General features: G+C 40.0%; 1 protein-coding gene across 1 annotated transcript; it reads left to right on the top strand.

Moving 5' to 3' along the window:
* Nucleotides 1–7874: 7874 nt before the first annotated feature.
* Nucleotides 7875–14229, top strand: LOC147379346 (THO complex subunit 2-like). Its single transcript, XM_086317311.1, has 2 exons — nt 7875–13452; nt 13534–14229. Exons 1-2 carry the CDS (start codon nt 9115–9117, stop codon nt 13948–13950), a joined length of 4755 nt encoding a protein of 1584 aa, XP_086173437.1. The 5' UTR covers nt 7875–9114; the 3' UTR covers nt 13951–14229.
* Nucleotides 14230–14719: the final 490 nt, after the last annotated feature.

Raw genomic sequence — 14719 nt, forward strand, 5'->3', positions numbered from 1 at the left:
CATATAAATGATATTTTAAATTAATAAAATGTTGAAATTATTTTGGGCAGGTTAAAGAAAATGTAACAATGAATTTTACCTATTTCTTTTTTTTAATGTGCCTGCTAGAAATTACATATATGGCCTGCACTGGGCTTCCCCGGTGGCACAGTGGTAAAGAATCTGCCTGCCAAATGCAGGAAACACAGGTTAGATCCCTGGGTGAGGAAGATCTCCTGGAGAAGGAAATGGCAACCAACTCCAGTATTCTTGCCTGTGAAATCCCATGGACAGAGGAGCCTGGAGGATACAGTCCATGGGGTCACAAAGAATTAGACACGACTGAGTGCATGATTGCATACACACATAAACACACACACATTTCTCTTGGACAACACTGACTTAAAATTTGAGAACCACTAATCTATGCCATCATTATTTTCCTACACAGAATTTTTTAAAAGTGGTTTAACCAAAACACAGACTGGATTTTTGATTCCACACCTCTGCCCCTTTCATGCATCATTTCCATCATTGGACAGTCCTTCCTACCCCTCCATGCTTGAACCATTCTGGCTGATTCTTCCAGGCTGAGCTTTTCATGTCTTTTTACTTCAAAAGTGTCTCCTGGCCACTGTATCTCCTGGCCTATGATAACTCTCTTTCTCTATTTTTGTAGTTCCTAATTCCAGGAAGTAAGGGAGATTGATACTGGAGAACTCATAGAAAGGGGGCAGCTGTCTCAATCTTCAAGGATGGTAGAATCACTAAAAGGTGGAAGTGGAGGGTACCAGGCTGTCATACTGAGGTGGTGAGGTCTGGAGTTCCTAAATGGCAGAGCCCAGTCCCCTTTATTTGTATCCTCCATATTTCAGATTGGGCTTCCCAGGTGGATCAGTGGGTAAAGAATCCACCTGTAATACAGGAGATGAGGGAGATGCAGGTTCGATCTCTGGGTTGGGAAGATTCCCTGGAGGAGGAAATGGCAACCCACTCCAGTATTCTTGTCTGGGTAATCCCATGGACAGAGGAACCTGGCAAGCTACAGTCCATAGGGTCGCAGAGTCAGACACAGACTAAAGTGACAGAGCACACACACACTCATGCACATAAGCACAGGTCAATTTGTGTTCCATAAGGCAGGAGCCCGGTAGACATATGTGGCTGATGAAGGTGATGGACTTTAGGAGCCAAAGTGAGGGAAGGACAGCTGCTGGAAAACTGGATAAAAGCCTCTAAGAAGAGGCTTCTTTTTGAAAGAAAAAACAAATCTCTTCGTGTTCCCATTTAATGAATGGTGATAAAATTCATGGGTTAATTGGTTTCAGTAACTTGTAGAAATCAAGCCATGTATTTGGGGCTTTTATGATTATAGGAATGGGGGTGCCAGCAGAGAGAACATTTAAATAATACTTTAAGGGCTTTTTCTTATGTTTCCTATGTTCTATTTAATATCAGGTACAATTTTGCTTGAAGGGTGTAAGAGAGACTAGATGACCTCAAAATATGACTTTCTGCTCAGAACTCTACTCCCTACACCATGTAAGGCAGACCCATTTCCCTTCTCTAGTCTATTTAGAATTCCACAACACTCTCCTCTTGCAGCTTTTTTCTACTGATACTTCTTCAGCACTCTCTTTCTTGTCATTTCCCACCATTGTGTAGCATTAAGACAGAAAAAACAGAATGATGATGTTAGGGATGTGAAAGGGGAGATCCTAAAGCAGAAAAATAAAAAAGATAACCATGTTTCTTCCTATATGGAACTTGTTTGCTAACCCTTAGTCCACTCTAGTACATGAATTCATTTTATTCTTTCTATAATCATGCAATTTTAGAAAGCTAATGTTTAATATTTCTCAGAAAGAACCATTTAAACCACCAGATGCTTTAACAGTTGCTGCAAGTTCTTCACAAAGTTCTTGCATGAAAATGTGAATTTGATCTTTGAAAGGCTCCTCAGGGAAATAAGTAGTAATGCTTGAATTGATTAGAACTTTCTGCCTCCAGAATCCTTTAATTCTCATTAACAAGGAAAAAAAATATCTACTAGCAAATACTTTCTAAAACTCAAATAGTGATGTTTTATATTCAATCAAGATATATGAGTCTCAAGACAATGAAGCACCTAGGTATGATATTATCAAGTTATAAATTACTCATTTCTCATCACCACCTGAAAAAAATGTGTGTGTGTTTTTTTTTTTTGGTTCAATGCACGATGCTGGATGCTTGGGGCTGGTGCACTGGGATGACCCAGAGGGATGGTATGGGGAGGGAGGAGGGAGGAGGGTTCAGGTTGGGGAACACATGAGAAATAAAGGAATAAAAAATTAAAAAAAAAAAAAAAAGAACCTACATGCAAATGAACCTGTAAAATACCACCAGCCAAGCATGAGACTGGGATAAAGCATTTCATCAAAATGTCTACAGATCATTTCTCCAAAGTGTAGATGAATATCTTGCAAGTTATCACATAGTGCACATTTTCAGAGTCACTTTGGGGAGAAATGTGATGTCAAATTTTTTTATGAAAAGAGGTAATGTGATCAATAAAATAAAAGGGCAGATTTGAAATGCAGAAATCAATTTTAAGTGAGGAATGAATGACAAAAATAGGTTATTTACTTTCCAAAACCTGTGTGCTGTCTTGGTCTATTTTATTTTATCTTTTTTTTACCCAACTGTCATTTTGGTTTCCATTCCCCAGGAACCCTCTATGCTATTGCCAAAGCTGTGTTGCTGACATAGGTTTTCAAGATCAGGAATGGTTCTAACAATTCTCTTTTCTTTCCCAAAGATGACTGACACCGTTTCTCCCTGCCACCCCTCCCCCCAAACAATTTCCTATAAATAGAATTTAACTCCTTTAGAAAGTAGCAAAGGTAAGAAGTTAGAGGGGATACCTGTATATCTTCAGAATATTCACCAGAAATTAATAATAAGCACTGTACTCATAAATCTACTTCCTTATGCAGAGCAACCTTTGGGGTTGCAAATTGGCTCTGGAGCCCCCAGGTTTGGTTTGGGTAGCTGCCACTTCAGAGACTCCATGTCTTAACCAGCTTTCCTTATGCAAATCCAAAGACTCACTAAATGTGGAAAATCTTATATCTAAACACTCTGCCCTCAAATAATGGCCCTCACCTTCCTAACAGTAGCTGCTCTTAGTTTCTCTAGTGGCTGCCCAGTTAATGTGTTGACTTTGAGTCTATTTCTCAAATTTCTCCTGCCCTGATTTGAATGGCAAGGAATGACCTTCCTCAGGCTGTGGGTAGGTTCATTCATTCAATGGGAGGCAAGAGTGGGGTCAGAGGAAGGAAGATGGCAGTGGTGTTTTCCCTCTTTTTTTTTTTTTTTTCCCCTTTTGATTTTCATGCCATTTATGGCAGCATCAAGTGGTGCTGGAGGTAAAGAATCTGCTTGTCAATGCACGAAACATAAGACACGTGGGTTTGATTCCTGGATCCAGAAGAACCCCTGGAGGAGGGCATGGTAACCCACTCCAGTATTCTTTGCTGGAGAATCCCATGGACAGAGGAACCAATAGTCCATAGGGTCACAAACAGTCAGACATGACTGAAGAGCACACATGCATGCATGGCAGCATCTCTTCCTTAGTTCTGATTTCTGCCAGGCAGCTCCTCTTCCTGCGCTCCCAGCTCCTTCTGGTTAATGCCTGCCATGTCTGCATCGCACAAAACATCCTGGCTGTGGGCTCTTATTATATCACTTCTGCTTCCCTCCAGGCCTAGGAATGATAGCTTCTTTCTGCTTTTGCCAAATTCTGGGTGGCCTCACCAGCCCCTCATAGGGTCTCTGTTTTTTCACCAGCTGTTTCAGGAGATAGTCCAGCTCCTTCTAGGTCTCCTTACTGGCCTGAGGTACCCATTGCCCTGCTACTATGAGTTTTGACTGCTGAGAGTTCAAAACCAGCCTCCTTCTCTGAGACGTGTCTGATAGAGTTGACAGAGCAGCCACAGCCAGTGCTGATGGTTATGAAATGCTGACCCTCTTTTGTCAAGGAAGGGACAATTCTTCGGTGGGGTTTATGACCCAGAGACCTCTCCCTGTGGCTCAGGCTAAGGCTGTGCATGACTTGAGTCCCATCTTTGCTTGGTTCTAATTTCTTCTCTATCCTGATTTGCTCTCTCCTTCACTTTTCTTAAAGAGCACACCTTCAGAAAAATCACATGTGCTCAAATCCTTGTAATCCTCAAATCCAAGCCGTCATTTCTTGGTGACCCAAACTGAGGAAGCAGTGTAATTAAACCCCTCCGTTTGGAAGTCTTAGAGTAGTTTGTGTTTTCCTGACTGTGTCCTGAATGATACAGAAAGCTTAAAGTAACTCTCAGCATCTCACTTGCAAAAAAAAAAAAAAGAAAAAAGCACAACGATAACATCTATTTGGGTATTATAATACAAAAGCAATCTCATGCCCACTACTTATTTGATTGTCCTCACCCCTCTCTGAGGTAGAGTTCCCCCTCATGGTCTCCCTCTAATCCCAGTGGTTTTCTTTTAGTTTCTTTAATACAGTATATTTCTTCCTACCTCTGATTAGTTTCCAAATCCTGTTACTTTTTCTGTAATGGGGTAAGGGATATTATGTGTATTGTCTACGTGACATCTCATCCAGGAGATAGAACTGGGTCATCAAGATTTTCTGAGACCCAGGATAGTGAGTTTTCTGTTGCCCCACATCCTTCAAATTAGGAAGCAACCAAGCAGAAAATACTTTTTAAAGAGGAAATTAACACAATAAAGTAAAAAGATCTTTCAGGTTATACTGCTAACTTCCTGTTTTGCATCGAGAAGTAAGTTATCTCGCCTTGATGCTCATTTAGAGACCTTAGATCTTTCTGACAAGAAGAGCATGGGCCAAGATAAAACTCGGCCTCCCAGAGATAATTCTCACTGGCATCCTTACCTTCTCCTCCAGGCAAGGGAATGTACCAACCAGTGTAATTCTGAGGGATCCTTGAGAAGTGAGCTACTGGGTGGTGATCATCCTTCCACTGAGGACCACTTCCTTCCTCTCCACCCCAACTTCCACCATCATTCTGCCTACTCTCAACTTTAAATGGATGACTTCTCTAATGCCCTTGCCCTTTTATGGTTCTTTGATCTCTGTAACTCCATTGGCTTTCACATTCACTTGCTCTTATCATGACTTGGAAGTCTCCTCCTTTGAAACATGAAGCTTCAATAACTTGCCATCAAAGAACAATCTCATATTTTTCCAGTGCTTACTCTGTCACCCTAGCATACTCATTAGTCTCATCAATTAAATTTACTTGATTTACTTTTTCCAATTTCTCAACTGTCACCTTCACTTTGTTTCTGACTTTGCTTAGATTCTATAATCTCTGGTGTTTGGCTACAAAGAGCACAGTAATCTATTGAACTGTTCTCTTGCCAGTATCCTCAGCTTCCATACTCCCTTTCCATCTTCACCACTATGGCAGTATTCCAGCCTAGACATCTACAATTTTCTCTTCTCTGCTCCTATAACCAGATGAATGAGTGCTAGTGAGGAAGCCAAAATTCCCCTTGGCACTATTTCTATGAATAGATAGAAATCTATTTCAGTTGGATTATTGAAATCATTAAGTATGAAATTACTAAAACTTACATATTCTCACACATCATTCCAGTCTGATGATGAGATGATGTCCCTTCCCGTTCAAAGACAAATGAGCCCAGGCATGATATTCCCTCCCATGAGTTTACTGAGAAGACGTATAATGCTTTATCCCTATTTCATCAATATTAGAACCTGAGGCATGATAGGTAGTCAATAAGTATTCTATTTAATGACTCACTCTCTTTCCTGTATTTTTCTGTAGCTTGTATCATATTTATGTCTATCTACCTTACTAAACTGTGAGTTCCTTGAGGACAGGAATTGTTTCTTAGTCATTTTTTATGCCTTATACCAGGCAATGTCTGAAACATAGTAGGGTGTGAGTGAACAAGGGGAAAGGAAATGAATACCTTAGTGACATAGTCATTTTTGTGCAATTAAACTAGGTTGATAAATGGATGTCTAAATGAGGAAATTAGTTACATGACAAGTCTAAGTGTACAGCTATGATAACTCAATGAATTCTAACTTGCTTTATTACCAAATGAATTTAGATAATTATTTCCATCTCAAACTCAAGTCAGTTTATTTTTTAAAAACTAATTAGATGATTTTTAGCCTGAGAATGGATGATCTGAGAGTCCTACATTTTCTATTGCCCGGGTTCCCTTTAACACAACTTGACTGATCTGAAGACAACTGTGCACAGACCTAAGTTCTCGTTTTGAAATCTACTCTTTCTTCTTCTCTTCGGTTATTTAGTTTAGCTGCTTATATAGTTTCTTTGGGATGCCCTGCTTGGTGGTTTTTTCTTTTGTATTATCATAATAGAAATCATCAAAGAATTAAAACTAGTACTTCCTAATCCACTATTTCAAGTCTATTTATTGCTGGCCATTGCCTAATCATGGCAAACATATGCACCAATATGATATAGAGAATAAAATTAAGATTATGTAACACTTACAGTTGCTTACAGAATACACAACTAAAGTTGTGTACAGACTTTTCAGGCCCTTTCTAGATTTAAATAAACCACAATCAAACCTCCCGATAGTGCATTTGCTTATCTGAGGTATCCATACTGACCACTCAGTAAACGTTCAGGAATCTGACTTTTTATTTTTAATTGCCAAAGAATCTCACCATGAACTCTTACTTTACCACAAGCCTTCAGGAAAGTCAGATGAGAACAAGCTCTCCTTTCCTCTTATAAAATCCAGATTTCTGGTGACTTAAAAAACCATGCTTTATCACAAGGGCACTTGATAATTCCCCAACACAATCCATCCTTGATTATCCAGGGGTGTAAGTCATGTACTTCTGAGTTTTCTGTAGTTTATAATTCTAGGTTGACTCTAGATTATCTTTCCTTATATCGTTTGTGTGTGGTTAACAAGCTTTACAAGCTTTAACAACATTAACCTATCTAATATGTTGCCCCCAAATCACATAGGACTCTCAAAACCAAAAGTAAAGTGTTTGGTGCATGGCCCAGATTCCCCTTCCAGGCAGAAGCTCTCATTTTCCTAACCTCCAGGGCTGTGGCCTGCGGAGCTCTCACAGCAGTCTCTCCCCAAGAATTGCCCTTGAGTGAAAAGACCTGCTTTGCCCAATATTCTAAGCAACACACATCCAATGACTCTTAAATGTAGGAAGTTACAAAACTAACCTCTGATCCCCTTATACACTATTGGGGTGAGTCATTCCAGTTTCAGAGCTCCCCATGTGATCAGCTGAGACTTCCTTTGCAACTGTTATCAGTTTAATTTCTCCCTCAACCCAACCCTGTTTCCTTCACTTCCTTGTGGGTGTTAGTTATAGGAGGTTCTCCAAAATATCACCTGGATGCAATGGGATTCAACCTACGGTTGTTAATGTCAGGAGTGATCCTAGAAAGGAGACTCTGAAGATTTTGGAGTTGGGTCACCTACCAGTTAGCTGGTAGATTATGGGTACCCTGGCCTGCTGTAGTGGTGAAATTGGTAAACTTTCAAGGTGGTAAACTGGGAGGGGAATAGGGATTGTCCCAGGTATTATAAATTCCAGGGAGGAACAGTAATATTAAGAAAAGGGGAATCAAATGATTCATTCTAGTAATGCCTTTGTTGTGCTGTGTTTGCTCAGTTGCGTAGTCATGTCCAACTCTGCAACTCCATGGACTGTAGCCTGCCAGGCACCTCTGTCCATGGGATTTTTTTTCTAGCAAGAATACTGGAGTAGGTTGCCATGCCCTGCTTCAGGGGATCTTCCCATTCAGGGACTGATCTACATCTCTGTGTCTCCCGCATTGGCAGGCAGATTTTTTTTTTTTTTTTTTTTACCACTGTATCACCCGGGAGGCCCTCAGTGCCTTTAAAAGGTAGCAGAATATGCCACTCCAAAATACAACTGCAAAAGTTTAGAGCATGCAACCCTAAAATATGCCACTTTGGTATATTGATTATTTTGAGCTGTAGGTACTTGAAAAACAGCAAATGCAGGAAGAGGCTTTCTCTGAACTCCCATTTTTGCATAAAGACAGATCCTCCAAAAGAAACTTGACTGTCATAGATCCCCTCCCTGGGAACTGCATTAGTCAGGGGAGATTGACTTATCACAGGAGAGAAGAATAGAAGGTGACAACCCTGTCACAAACATTGTCACAGAATATCATACCTACCATCTATTCTTCTAAAGGCCCACTCATCATCCTAAAAATTATTTACTCTTCCCTAAGAATCCCATAATCCCCTCCCCTTTCTATTAAGATGGTTGTTGATGTTTAGTCGCTTAGTCATATCTGATTCTTTGCGACCTCATGGACTATAGCCTCCCAACCTCCTTCATTCTTGGGATTTCCCAGGCAAGAATAATGGGTATCCATTTCCTCCTCCAGGGATCCTCCCAGCCCACAGGCTGAATCTGCATCTCCTGCATTGGCAGACAGGTTCTTTACTGCTAAGCCACCAGGGAAACCAGTAAAGATGGTATTTAAGTCTAAATTTTAAGCTACCTTGGAAAATTACTCATTTTTCCCTGAATATCTGCCATGTACACCATGAAGTATGCATGTTAAACTTTTGATTTTCTTTTGTTAATCTGTCTTATTACAGAAGTCTCAGCAAAAATTCAAAAGGGTAAAGGGAAAATGAATATATTCTTCACACTCTTTAGACAATAATAAGGCTGACGGTGATTAATAATTAATTTAGGGCAAAATATGAAAGTTAGATGGTTTCCTGGGTGGCTATATATATATTTGCCTCCTGCTGTGAAAGGGCAGAAAAACTTCCAGAGTTAATTCTAAAGGTAGTGGATCTCTGGACAAAGTTGCATTCTCCACCTCTGCCAGGCAACTCTACTTACTAACGTCAGAGTTTGTTGATTAGGCAGGAATGAGAGACCCCGAGATTTGTGATGGTGATATTTGAGTTGACACATTAAAAAACGTGGCCCAGATTTTTCTGGACAATCTGGTTCTGCATTAATGGCTCAATTCTCCCCATTGAAAATTTTTCATTCCTCCTTTGCTTGTGCAGTCTCGGGAGCGGGGACAGGCGGCCACCATGCTCGGGACCAGCGCCTTCCCTACAACTTCCGGTTCCGCCTCTGCTACTGGTAAGGGGAAGATGGCGGCCGTAACTGTGGTGGTTCCTGTAGAGTGGATAAAGAACTGGGAGAAATCAGGGAGAGGCGAATTTTTACATTTATGCCGGATCCTCAGTGAAAATAAAAGCCTCGATAGTTCAACTTATAGAGATTTCCAGCAAGCTCTTTATGAATTATCATACCATGTCATTAAAGGAAATCTAAAGCATGAACAGGCATCTAATGTTCTTAGTGACATTAGTGAATTTCGTGAGGATATGCCCTCCATTCTTGCTGATGTATTCTGCATATTAGATATCGAGACAAATTGTTTAGAAGAAAAAAGCAAGGGAGACTATTTTACACAATTGGTATTAGCATGTTTGTATTTAGTTTCAGACACAGTTCTAAAGGAACGCTTGGATCCAGAAACATTGGAATCGTTAGGGCTTATCAAACAATCACAGCAATTCAATCAAAAGTCAGTTAAAATCAAGACAAAACTCTTTTATAAGCAGCAAAAATTTAATTTGTTAAGAGAAGAAAATGAAGGTTATGCCAAGCTGATTGCTGAATTGGGGCAAGATTTATCTGGAAATATTACTAGTGATTTAATCTTAGAAAATATCAAATCTTTAATAGGATGCTTTAATCTGGATCCCAATAGAGTTCTGGATGTCATTTTAGAAGTGTTTGAATGCAGGCCGGAACAAGATGACTTCTTTATATCTTTATTAGAATCTTACATGAGTATGTGTGAGCCGCAAACACTGTGTCATATTCTTGGGTTCAAATTCAAGTTTTATCAGGAACCAAATGGAGAGACTCCTTCATCTTTATACAGAGTTGCAGCAGTACTTCTACAATTTAACCTTATTGATTTAGATGATCTTTATGTACATCTTCTTCCAGCTGATAATTGCATTATGGATGAACACAAGCGAGAAATTGTAGAAGCTAAGCAGATCGTTAGAAAACTTACAATGGTTGTATTGTCTTCTGATAAAATTGACGAGCGAGAGAAAGAAAAGGAAAAAGAAGAGGAGAAAGTGGAGAAGCCACCTGACAACCAAAAACTTGGTTTGTTGGAAGCCTTGTTAAAGATTGGTGATTGGCAGCATGCTCAGAGCATTATGGATCAGACGCCTCCATACTATGCAGCTTCGCATAAACTAATAGCCCTTGCTATTTGCAAGCTGATTCATATAACTATTGAGCCTCTCTACCGAAAAGTTGGCATTCCTAAAGGTGCTAAAGGCTCACCTGTTAGTGCTTTGCAAAATAAGAGAGCGCCAAAACAAGCAGAGAGCTTTGAAGATTTGAGGAGAGACGTCTTCAATATGTTCTGTTACCTTGGTCCCCACCTTTCTCACGATCCCATTTTATTTGCTAAAGTGGTGCGGATAGGCAAGTCATTTATGAAGGAGTTTCAGTCTGATGGACGCAAACAAGAAGATAAAGAGAAAACGGAAGTTATCCTTAGCTGTTTGCTTAGCATTACTGACCAGGTATTACTTCCATCTCTTTCTTTGATGGACTGCAATGCTTGTATGTCTGAGGAACTATGGGGGATGTTTAAAACATTTCCATATCAGCATAGATATCGTCTGTATGGCCAGTGGAAGAATGAAACTTACAACAGTCATCCACTTTTAGTAAAAGTTAAAGCTCAAACAATAGACAGAGCCAAATATATCATGAAGCGTCTAACCAAGGAAAATGTGAAGCCTTCTGGAAGACAAATTGGGAAGCTGAGCCACAGCAATCCAACCATTTTGTTTGATTATATCTTGTCACAAATACAGAAGTATGATAACTTGATAGCACCTGTAGTAGATTCATTGAAATACCTCACTTCGTTGAATTATGACATCTTGGCCTATTGTATCATTGAAGCTTTAGCTAATCCAGAAAAGGAGAAAATGAAACATGACGACACAACCATCTCAAGTTGGCTTCAGAGTCTGGCTAGTTTCTGTGGTGCAGTTTTTCGTAAATATCCAATTGATCTTGCTGGTCTTCTTCAGTATGTGGCTAATCAGCTAAAGGCAGGCAAAAGTTTTGACCTGCTTATACTGAAAGAAGTGGTACAAAAAATGGCAGGAATAGAAATTACAGAAGAAATGACAATGGAGCAACTAGAAGCCATGACTGGTGGAGAACAACTAAAAGCTGAAGGTGGTTATTTTGGCCAGATAAGAAACACTAAAAAATCCTCCCAGAGATTAAAGGATGCACTATTAGACCATGCTCTTGCTCTTCCTCTCTGCTTGCTTATGGCTCAGCAGAGGAATGGGATAATCTTTCAGGAAAGTGGAGAGAAACATTTGAAACTTGTGGGAAAACTCTATGATCAGTGTCATGATACCCTGGTACAGTTTGGTGGGTTTTTAGCATCTAATCTAAGCACAGAAGATTATATAAAGCAAGTGCCTTCAATTGATGTGCTGTGTAATGAATTTCACACACCTCACGATGCAGCATTTTTCCTGTCTAGGCCAAAGTATGCACACCGTATTTTGTCAAAGTATGACGAACTTAAAAAATCAGAGAAGGGAAGTAAACAGCAGCATAAAGTTCATAAGTACATCACATCATGTGAAATGGTAATGGCTCCTGTTCATGCAGCAGTGGTTTCCTTACACGTTTCCAAAGTCTGGGATGACATCAGTCCTCAATTCTATGCCACATTCTGGTCATTGACAATGTATGACCTTGCAGCTCCACATACCAGCTATGAACGGGAAGTCAATAAACTTAAAATCCAGATGAAAGCAATTGATGATAACCAGGAAATGCCTCCAAATAAAAAGAAAAAAGAGAAGGAGCGATGTACTGCCCTTCAGGACAAGCTTCTTGAAGAAGAAAAGAAACAGATGGAACATGTACAGCGAGTTCTGCAGAGACTGAAACTGGAAAAGGACAACTGGCTTTTAGCAAAATCTACCAAAAATGAGACCATCACAAAATTTCTACAGCTGTGTATATTTCCTCGATGTATTTTTTCAGCAATTGATGCTGTTTACTGTGCTCGTTTTGTTGAATTGGTACACCAACAGAAAACTCCAAATTTTTCCACACTTCTTTGCTATGATCGAGTTTTCTCTGATATAATTTACACAGTCTCAAGCTGTACTGAAAATGAAGCTAGTCGATATGGGAGATTCCTTTGCTGCATGTTAGAGACTGTGACCAAGTGGCACAGTGATAGAGCCACGTATGAAAAGGAATGTGGAAATTATCCAGGATTCCTTACTATATTACGAGCAACTGGATTTGATGGTGGAAATAAAGCTGATCAATTAGACTATGAAAATTTTCGACACGTTGTACATAAATGGCACTACAAACTGACCAAGGCATCGGTACATTGCCTTGAAACAGGCGAATATACGCACATCAGGAATATCTTGATTGTGCTAACAAAAATACTTCCTTGGTACCCAAAAGTTTTGAATCTGGGTCAAGCTTTGGAAAGAAGAGTGCATAAAATCTGCCAAGAGGAAAAAGAGAAGAGGCCAGATCTATATGCATTGGCTATGGGCTACTCTGGGCAGTTGAAAAGTAGAAAGCCATACATGATACCTGAAAATGAGTTTCATCACAAAGACCCCCCTCCAAGGAATGCAGTTGCCAGTGTACAAAATGGGCCTGGTGCTGGGCCTTCTTCATCGTCGATCGGAAGTGTATCTAAGTTGGACGAAAGCAGTGCCGAGGACACTGATAAATCAAGGGAGAGATCTCAGTGTGGTGTGAAAGCTGTTAATAAAGCTTCTAGTGCCACACCAAAAGGGAATTCAAATAATGGAAATAGTGGTTCTAACAGCAGCAAAACTGTTAAAGAAAATGACAAAGAAAAAGGAAAAGAGAAAGAAAAAGAGAAAAAAGAAAAGACTCCAACTACTACTCCAGAGGCCCGAGTACTTGGTAAAGATGGTAAAGAAAAACCAAAGGAAGAACGGCCAAATAAAGATGAAAAAGCAAGAGAGATGAAGGAAAGAACACCTAAATCTGACAAAGAGAAAGAAAAATTCAAGAAGGAAGAAAAAGCTAAAGATGAGAAATTCAAGACCACTGTCCCAAATGTAGAATCAAAGTCAACTCAAGAAAAGGAAAGAGAGAAGGAGCTGTCCAGAGAACGAGATACAGCAAAGGAAATGAAATCAAAGGAAAATGTTAAAGGAGGAGAGAAAACACCAGTTTCTGGGTTCTTGAAGTCACCTGTTCCCCGATCAGATATTGCAGAGCCTGAAAGGGAACAGAAACGTCGCAAAATTGATATCCATCCTTCTCCATCACATTCCTCAACAGTAAAGGTTACAGCCGTACTTCCCAAAGTTCCTCTGGGTTCTGAGAACTATGCCAGTTCACCTGCCATCTCCATTCATTTTCTACAGGACAGTCTCATCGAACTCAAAGAGTCTTCAGCAAAGCTCTACATTAATCATACTCCTCCACCACTGTCCAAGAGAGAAATGGACAAGAAAGATTTGGACAAGTCAAGGGAAAGATCCAGAGAAAGAGAAAAAAAGGATGAAAAGGACAAGAAAGAGCGGAAAAGGGATCACTTAAACAATGACCGAGAAGTGCCACTGGACTTAACCAAGAGGCGGAAAGAGGAAAATGGAACAATGGGGGTTTCAAAACACAAAAGTGAAAGTTCATGTGAGTCTCCTTATCCAAATGAGAAAGACAAGGAAAAAAATAAGTCAAAATCTTCAGGCAAAGAAAAAGGTGGTGACTCATTTAAATCTGGAAAGATGGATAAAATCTCCTCTGGTGGCAAAAAGGGTGTGGACAGATCCCTAAGCTGAAGGTCTTCAAGAGGAGGATGCCAAAGCTCCATGCATCACTCTCAGAACGATATCTCCCATAATTGAGAGCTTCTGGTACTGTCCATTTAATGGGAGTCTGCTTTAAATCAGAAGATGAATGCACACCACCATCCTCTTGATGAGACATTCCAGTCACTGGTTTTCAGAACATTAGTTTCACCTCCAGACAGTTTCTTGCAGCAAGGTCCTGGTGTATACAATTTTTACCTGAGATTTGCCATCCAGAAGCAGCATCTAATAAAAATTTCACTAACTGTTTTAGGTCATCCTTCTTTCTCAGAAAGGTGAGGAAATCACATCCTGGAACAAGTCCCTTAATTTTGTAGATAGACTGTATTTGTGTGCTAACTTTTATGAGTTTTACGATATTGGTATGATTATATTGCTTGAGGATTTTGGCTTCTTGAAAAAATTTTAATTTTAGTTCCTAGGAAAGATCATCTTCACATGTTCTAACAGTGATATCAATTTTATCTTTTAATATGCCCCTAAATGTGTCATCAAAATTTCCCTTGCCCAGTAATTATGACAGCTTCATGATTGAGACAGAGAAGGCAGTGGCAACCCGCTCCAGTACTCTTGCCTGGAAAACCCCATGGATGGAGGACCCTGGTGGGCTGCAGTCCATGCGGTCATCTCCATTCATGACTAAGAGTTGGACATGACTGAGCGATTTCACTTTCACTTTGCTTGAGAAACAATTCGAAAGTCATTGTTTTGCAAAGAAATAATGCAGCTTCCTCCCTTC

Source organism: Bos grunniens, chromosome 1 (assembly GCF_055505025.1).
Source record: "Bos grunniens cultivar Pamir isolate PY7600 chromosome 1, Bosgru_T2T1.0, whole genome shotgun sequence".
Taxonomy (NCBI): domain Eukaryota; kingdom Metazoa; phylum Chordata; class Mammalia; order Artiodactyla; family Bovidae; genus Bos; species Bos grunniens.

Excerpts from the sequence above, each read along its gene's own strand:
- LOC147379346 (XM_086317311.1), top strand. The coding sequence starts at position 9,115 with ATGCTCGGGACCAGCGCCTTCCCTACAACTTCCGGTTCCGCCTCTGCT. Across the intron at positions 13,453-13,533 it reads CACATTCCTCAACAGTAAAG|GACAGTCTCATCGAACTCAA; the intron begins GTTACAGCCGTA and ends CATTTTCTACAG.